Here is a 7,550-nt window from a genome sequence, read left to right as displayed (position 1 = left end):
AAAAAAAAAAAAAAAAAAAGCTTTGTGTTTGTCAGAAGCAGGGAGGGGTGGTAAGAAGTGATTGCTAATGGAGATATATGAAAATTAAGGTGCTAATTATCACACTCCGTAAATATATTAAAAACAGTTTGGTATTCCAAAGATGATACAACTTTTTAGGGATTTATTTATTAACTATAAAAATGCTTTAACAGCCGGGCATGGTGGCCTTTAATCCCAGCACTCGGGAGGCAGAGGCAGGCGGATTTCTGAGTACAAGGCCAGCCTGGTCTACAAATTGAGTTCCAGGACAGCCAGGGCTACACAGAGAAACCCTGTCTCGAACCCCCCCCACACCCCCCCAAAAAATGCTTTAACATCCTAAAATCACAACCATAGGGCTGAACTGTACTGGTATGGTGGTGCACACTTTGACATCAAAATTCATCTCTGGGAGGCAGAGACAGGCAGACTTCTTCAAGTTTGAGGCTAGTCTGAAGAATTCCAAGCCAGGGGCTGGAGAAATGCTTCAGCGGTTAAAAGCACTTACTGCTCTTCCGAAGGTCCTGAGTTCAAATCTCAGAAACTACATGGTGGCTCACAACCATCTGTAATGAGATCTGATGCCCTCTTCTGGAGTGTCTGAAGATAGCTAAGGTGTACTAACATATAATAAGTAAATAAATCTTAGAAAAAAAAAAAAAAGAATTCCAAGCCAGCCAGAGCTACACACTGAGAAAATTCACAAACAAAACCAAACCAGAAAAACAGAAACTAAAGAGTTGGAAGTGTAGCTCTAGGGGAGAGCTCTCGTCAGAACATACATAGACTAGAAAGGGATACTTAATTATTACAACCTAACCAGGGTAATCAAATTAACAAGGCGATACCCTTTCTAGCAATCTTTGTGCAATTTTTTTTCTTCTTTTAAGAAAGGTATGTGCAGGGGCTGGTGAGATGGCTCAGCGGGTAAGAGCACTGACTGCTCTTCCGAAGGTCATGAGTTCAAATCCCAGCAACCACATGGTGGCTCACAACCACCCATAATGAGATCTGATGCCCTCTTCTCGTGTGTCTGAAGACAGGTACAGTATACTTATGTATAATAAAAATAAATCTTTAAAAAAAGAAAAAAAAAAAAAGAAAGAAAGAAAGAAAGGTATGTGCATCCTTGACTGTCCTTGAACCCATTACATAGACCAGGTTGGACCTGAACTCACAGAATTCCACCTGCCTTGGCTTCCGGATGCTGGAATTAAAGGTGTGCATCACTACACTTGGTCTTTGTGTTATTTAGGCTCTCTTTCTCCCATAACATAAACCTAAGCACGCTTCCATATTCTTATAAGCAACATTTTAATGGCTGGATATTACTCGAACCTCTGGGCATACTGTACTTTATTTATTATGCTTGCCAGCCCAGTCATCTAGACCATTTTCAGTGCTATTATAAACAACATCCTAACAAAGATTCCTATGCAAACTTTCCCTTCAGTTTGGATTTCTTCCCTGGCTAGATTCTTAAGAAAGGAATAAAAAGGATGTGTGGAGACTGGAGCGCCAGCCTGGCTCCATCCCACATGGCGGCTCCTAACTCTCCATAACTCCAGTTAGAGGGAATGTGGTGCCCTTTTCTGGTCTCCTTGGGCATCAGACATGCAAGTGGTGCATATGAATACATACATGTAGACAAACTCCCACACACTAAAAAAAGAATAAGTGATTTCTTTGGCCTTGATAAATATAAACAGCTAATCACTGGGCCAATGAGGTAGCTCAGTTGGTAAAGGTACTGACTGCCTAGCCTGATGACCCGAGTTCAATCCCCGGGACCACATCATAGAAGGAAAAGAATGGACTCTGACAAGAGTTGTGCTGTGACCCTTACCTGTGCACTGTCAGGTGTGTGCACAAACAGATAAATGTAGTTATTAACAAGTGGTATTTTAGCCAGGCGTGGTGGTGCACACCTTTAATCCCAGCACTCAAGAGGCAGAGGCAGACGGATTTCTGAGTTCGAGGCCAGCCTGGTCTACAAAGTGAGTTCCAGGATAACCAGGGCTACAGAGAGAAACCCTGTCTCGAAAAAAACAAACAAACAAAAAAAGTGGCATTTTTCATCGTTGAGACAGTCTTGTTATGCTGTTTAGTCCAGAACAGAACTCATGGACTCAGGCTCTCCTCCCACCTCAGGCCATCAAGCGGCTGGGAAACACGTGTAAGTCTCCATGCATGGCTTCAATACAGCTTATTTAAAGAGTTCAAGCACGCCTGGCAATCACATTCCCGCTGAGCAATGCCCCCAGTCCCCAGAAAAGTTTCTAATCAGGCCCATTTCTCAGCAGTGTCCCAAGTTATCTGTCATGCTTTAAGATTCTGGCCTCAACACAACAACATATAAATTCAATTCCCCAAAAGCAGTCTCATCACTTACTGAAAGTGTGTGAAACCTAACGTGGGCAGATCAGCACGTTCCTTAGCAAAGTCGGCAAGCCTCGAGATCACTCTAGCCAGCTACAAGAAAGATCATGTGGTGGAAAGAGGGTGAATTCAACTGAGTTCTTTATGTAACGTCAACTAAACGTTCACACACTTCTACATAGAGTTACATCTTCAGCTCAAGGAGGGCTGCACTTGCGTCTTCCCACCTTTGTATCTTGACGTGCCCTGGCAAGGATCACAGGAGCCAACGTTTGAAAACTGAGTCGATTCCCTAACATGTCACAAGCTATTTTTAAGACCACTGCAGAATAACAGGACCGAGTCCTGGCCTTACCAACGTACTCCTGGCAACACATCTGTGGTTGAACCTGCTCCATTTAAAAGGCTCCGCTTTAAGAAAAGCATTCACTTAGTCTCCCAGACTGGCCTTGAACTCAGATTTCCTGCCTGTTTCCCCACTGGTGAGCTTACCCTACCTTATGTGTTAACCCAAGAAGGGACAATCAACTCCACGGATGATATACAGGGCCCCTGACTTGAGAACATGGCAAGCTTTAGATATCAACACTGTGTAGACTCACTGAAACTGCAGACACCTAACCTGGTAGGAAGCTCCTGACAGCATCTTACCTTTGGCAAAAGCAGGTCAAATGCATTTCTCAGAATAATCAGGTCCTGAAAAAGACAGAAAATTCAATGGTTTCACATTGAACAGTGGCAAACAGCAATATTGTAATGATAGCTTCTGGCCATTAGAGTTGGTATCTGGCTAGCAAGCAGCCTATCTCCAAGCAGCCTATCTCCAAGCAGCCTATCTCACCTTTAACTCCTGCTCCCAAATACGACAGTGACCCTAATTTCTTTCTTTCTTTCTTTCTTTTTTTTTTTTTTTTGGTTTTTCGAGACAGGGTTTCTCTGTGTAGCCCTGGCTGTCCTCGAACTCAGAAATCCGCCTGCCTCTGCCTCCCGAGTGCTGGGATTAAAGGCGTGCGCCACCACGCCCGGCGACTCTAATTTCTTACTATCATTTACCTTGTTCCTTTTTGTAACTTTATGTGACTAAAACTTTGAGGCCTGTCTTCCTTTATGACTCATTTCCAGGGGGTCATCATACTGTCCCCTGCACTCACCTACATATATACCATCCTAGAGCCTGGGTACACTGAATATACTCTGGGGACTTAGGGTGCTTCCACCCTGAGGCTGGAACAAGTCCCATATGCATCCCACACCCGTGCTTTGGTGTGCCTGTGAGGTCTGAGACGTGCATTTGGAGTGGGTACACTCACTGGTCCTGTGTATGTGCTCAGTCTTGGATGCCAAGAGGCTGCTTTACCCTCATTACCATTTAAAAGCACAAGAGCTGGGCTCAGTCAGCAGTATCTTTACCTAGCAGATGCAAGGCCACGGAATTCCACCCCCAGCGCCACATTAACTTGGAATGGTGGCTAACACCTCCAACACCAGCACTTTAGAAGCAGAGGCAGGAGGATCAAGAATTCAAGGTCATTCTTGCCCACAGAGCATGCTCAAGCTAAGGACCAGAATCAGCTACAGGAGAGGCTGTTAGGGAGTGGGGACAACTTACAGAGCAGGAGGACGCTGGATTACTGGGATCCATAAGGAACAATACCTTTATTGTTCAGTGTGGTGGCTACATTGACTGAGAACTTGTGTAAGTCCATGGGCTTTTACATTTCTTACATGGCACATTCCATCAGTAGTCTCTCTACTTTTCCTCATCCAACATCCATCCATCCATCCATCCATCCATCCATCCATCCATCCATCCATCCATTGTATTTTTTCCCTGAACATTTATACAGGCAAGGTATCTCTGGCTGTTATGGAACTTAGTATGTAGACCAGGCTGGCTTTGTCCTCACAGAGATCTGAGCCCCTGCCTCCCAACTTCCAGGACCCTTGCCCCGTCATCTATCCTTGATAGCACAGGAAGGCATGATCTAGAACATCAGAGTTTAAGAAACGTAAAACTTCGATTTCTTTTTCCCCCAGTCCGGAGGATAAAATCTAGAGCCTCGTGCATACAAAGATGAGTTAGAACCTCAGGCCTTCAGCTGCTCCGTGGGAGGCAAGAGAAAGTATCTGAGGTGACTCCAAAACATGCCCCTGTGCCACAAAATCATGGAGACACAGCACCACTGGGGACTTTTAGAGAAAGATTTCTGAGCCAGCGAGATGGCTTATCTGGTAAAGGTGTTTGCTGCCACGCCTGCCAACCTGAGCTGCAGCTCTAAGACTTAAATGGTGGAGAGAACTAACTGCCTCACCTTGTCCTCTGATCTCCACACTCATTCCATGGTGCACACGTTCTACGCCCCACTAAGTAAATGTCGTTAAAGAATTTTGCAAGTAAGGAGATTATTCTCCCACGTCTAACCAATCACACACAGGAAACGGGCCGCAGTGGCGCACACCCGTATGCAATCACTCAGGTGGCTGAGCAGGAAGGCACAGACCTGTGTAGGCAACACAACAGTGTCCTGGGACCCTGTCGGAAAAAAAAGCCAGAGCTGGGCGGTGGAGGCGCAGGCCTTTAACTCCAGCACTCAGGAGGCTGAGGCAGGCAGATCTCTGTGAGTTTAAAGCCAGCCTGGTCTACATAATGAGACCCTGTCTCAAAAAATAAGTTATCATGGGTACATGTAGCTGCCATCTTTATCTGAAAGAAGTGACTTGGACTCTGGTTTCAGGTCTCACAGGCACAGTGTGACAGGTGGGGAAGCCACTCTTCCAAGCTTCTGTGCTTTTGAGAGACAGTCTCAGTGTTTGTAAGGCTGGGCACTATGGACTGAATGCCCCTCCAACTCAAGTGTCCGGCTGTTTACAGGCATGTGCCACTGCACCCAACCTACAGAGCTCCTGATGTTACTATAACCATGGGCTGCTGGGTATACTCTTCTTTACATTTCTCATCTGTAGAAACGGGGAAAATGGAGTCAGACCCAGACGGCCCAGTGCTCTGAGAACTCAGGAACAGCGGCTAATGATAGAGACAGCTCAGTGGTTAAATGCACTCACTGGCAGCTCTTCCAGCAAACCTGGGTGTGGTTCTCAGCACCTACATGACAGCTGTAACTCCAGTTACTGGGGACCCCACCTTCTCACCTCAGCATGCACTGCACACACAATGTACACACACCTTTTTGCAAAGCACCAAAACACATTAAATAAATAATAATTTATAAAAAAGAACAATTGAAGCCAGGCGGTGTTGGTGCACACCTATAATCCCAGTGCTTGGGAGGCGGAGGCAGAGGCAGGTGGATCTCTGTAAGTTCAAGGCCAGCCTGGAGTACAGGACAGCCAGGGCTGTTAGAGAGAAACCCCATCTCAAAAAAAAAAAAAATCCTCTCTTTTCTGAAGCCAACAGTAGTTTTAAAGGCCCTTGGTAGGTATGGAAATTTTTTTTTTTTTTTTTTTTTTTTAGAGAAACATTGTTGTTGTTGCTGTTTAATGGTAAAGCTCAGTAGACTCCAGCACCAGGACTGGCATGGAGTCAAAGCAGCAGGGATGGCTGGGTGACCCCAGGGAGCCTCACATGGCAAAGAGGATGAGGAAGGTGACCATCAAACAGAAGAGTCCCATGGCCTCAGACAGGGCAAACCCCAGAATGGCATAGGAAAAGAGCTACTGCTTGAGAGACGGGTTCCTGGCATAGCCAATAATCAAGCTACCAAACACTGTGCCAATGCCAGCCCCTGATCCAGCCACACCAACTGTGGCGGCCCCAGTGAACTTGGCTGCTGTGTTGATGTCCCGGGGAAATGACACTGGTCTGGCATTCCCATCGGGCCACCTGGAGAGGGTAGCTGCTGCAGGAAGGCTGTTTAGATGGGGTCTCTGGTCTGCTCAGGAGGGAGGCAGACACAGGCCTGATTAGACCCCTGGTACAGGAGCGAATCAGAACTGGAGAAATGAGCAGTGCCTTGGTGGTCTGCATTTTTCAATCTCCCAGCTTTAGCCCTTGGTCCGGTATGGAAATTTTAAAACACACAAATGCACTACAAAGGCTGAAATCCAAGTACAAACAGCACAGGCTCCTACCGTATTGTCTCCGACATAGCAGGAGGTGGCGCCTAGATGAATGATGCCCGCAGCTTTCGGACAGCAGTGGCCGAACGTGTGCACGTGAGCCATCACGTCGTGCCGCAGGCGCTTCTCTTCCTCAGCAGCCATCTGGAAGTCAATGTTGCTCAGGTTCGACTTCATCTCCTGGATTTGTTCGTCTGTGATAGGCAAACCCAGCGTCTGCAGAGCAGGCAAAGAAAACCCAGTGACCTTTATGGTCAAGTATGTGAAACGAGGTCAAAAACTTAAAATCGGGGGCAATAAGTTCAAAAGCATGAAGGAATTTTCTTTTTTCTTTTTTAATATGTATTTTATGTAGATGTCTGCATGCCAGAAGAGGCTATCAGATCATATTACAGATGGTTCTGAGCCACCATGTAGTTGCTTGGAATTGAACTCAGGACCTCTAGGAGAATAGTCAGTGGGGGCTGGGGAGATGGCTCAGTGGTTAAGAGCACTTGACTGCTCTTCCAAAGGTCCTGAGTTCAAATCCCAGCAACCACACGGTGGCTCACAGCCATCTGTAATGAGATCTGATGCCCTCTTCTGGTGTGTCTGAAGGCAGCTACAGTGTACTTACATATAATAATAAATAAATAAATATTTAAAAAAAAAAAAAGAATAGCCAGTGATCTGAGCCATCTGAACCGCCAAGCCCTCTCTCTCCAGCCCACAGAGGAATCTTCTAAATAAACGCCAAAGCAGGAAGCACCAGAGTCCTGATGGTGACTGCTGACTCCTGCTCCTCCCCACTGCTCTTGGTTTTGTTTTGTTTTTCTCAGTATAGCCCTGGCTGTCCTGGAACTCACTATGTAGACCAGGCTGACCTAGAACTCAGAGACTGGCCTGCCTCTGCCTTCTGAGTGTTGGGACTAAAGGTGTGTACCGCCACCACTTGGCTAATCCCTGCCTCTCTGAGCTCAATTGTCATCAAGAAAGGCCTCCTCTAGCCAGGCATGGTGGTGCACATCTTTAATCCCAGCACTCAGGAGGCAGAGGCAGGGGGATTTCTGAGTTCGAGGCCAGCCTGGTCTACA

The 7,550-nt window shown here is 46.4% G+C and overlaps 1 protein-coding gene and 1 pseudogene across 1 annotated transcript in view; both read right to left on the bottom strand.

Moving 5' to 3' along the window:
* The window catches only part of Adsl (adenylosuccinate lyase), a 20,217-nt gene that overhangs the window by 10,222 nt on the left and 2,445 nt on the right, over positions 1–7,550 (bottom strand). Inside the window, exons 2-4 of the mRNA XM_021182892.1 lie at positions 6,490–6,693; positions 3,052–3,096; positions 2,414–2,493 (exon numbers count right to left, since the gene is read on the bottom strand). Coding sequence (XP_021038551.1) covers positions 2,414–2,493; positions 3,052–3,096; positions 6,490–6,693 — 329 coding nt within the window. The remainder of the gene's footprint in view (positions 1–2,413; positions 2,494–3,051; positions 3,097–6,489; positions 6,694–7,550) is intronic.
* LOC110310179 lies at positions 5,880–6,436 on the bottom strand (annotated as a pseudogene).

The sequence above is a fragment of the Mus caroli genome, chromosome 15, assembly GCF_900094665.2.
Source record: "Mus caroli chromosome 15, CAROLI_EIJ_v1.1, whole genome shotgun sequence".
Lineage (NCBI taxonomy): Eukaryota > Metazoa > Chordata > Mammalia > Rodentia > Muridae > Mus > Mus caroli.
This window is presented reverse-complemented; position numbering and strand designations above follow the sequence as displayed.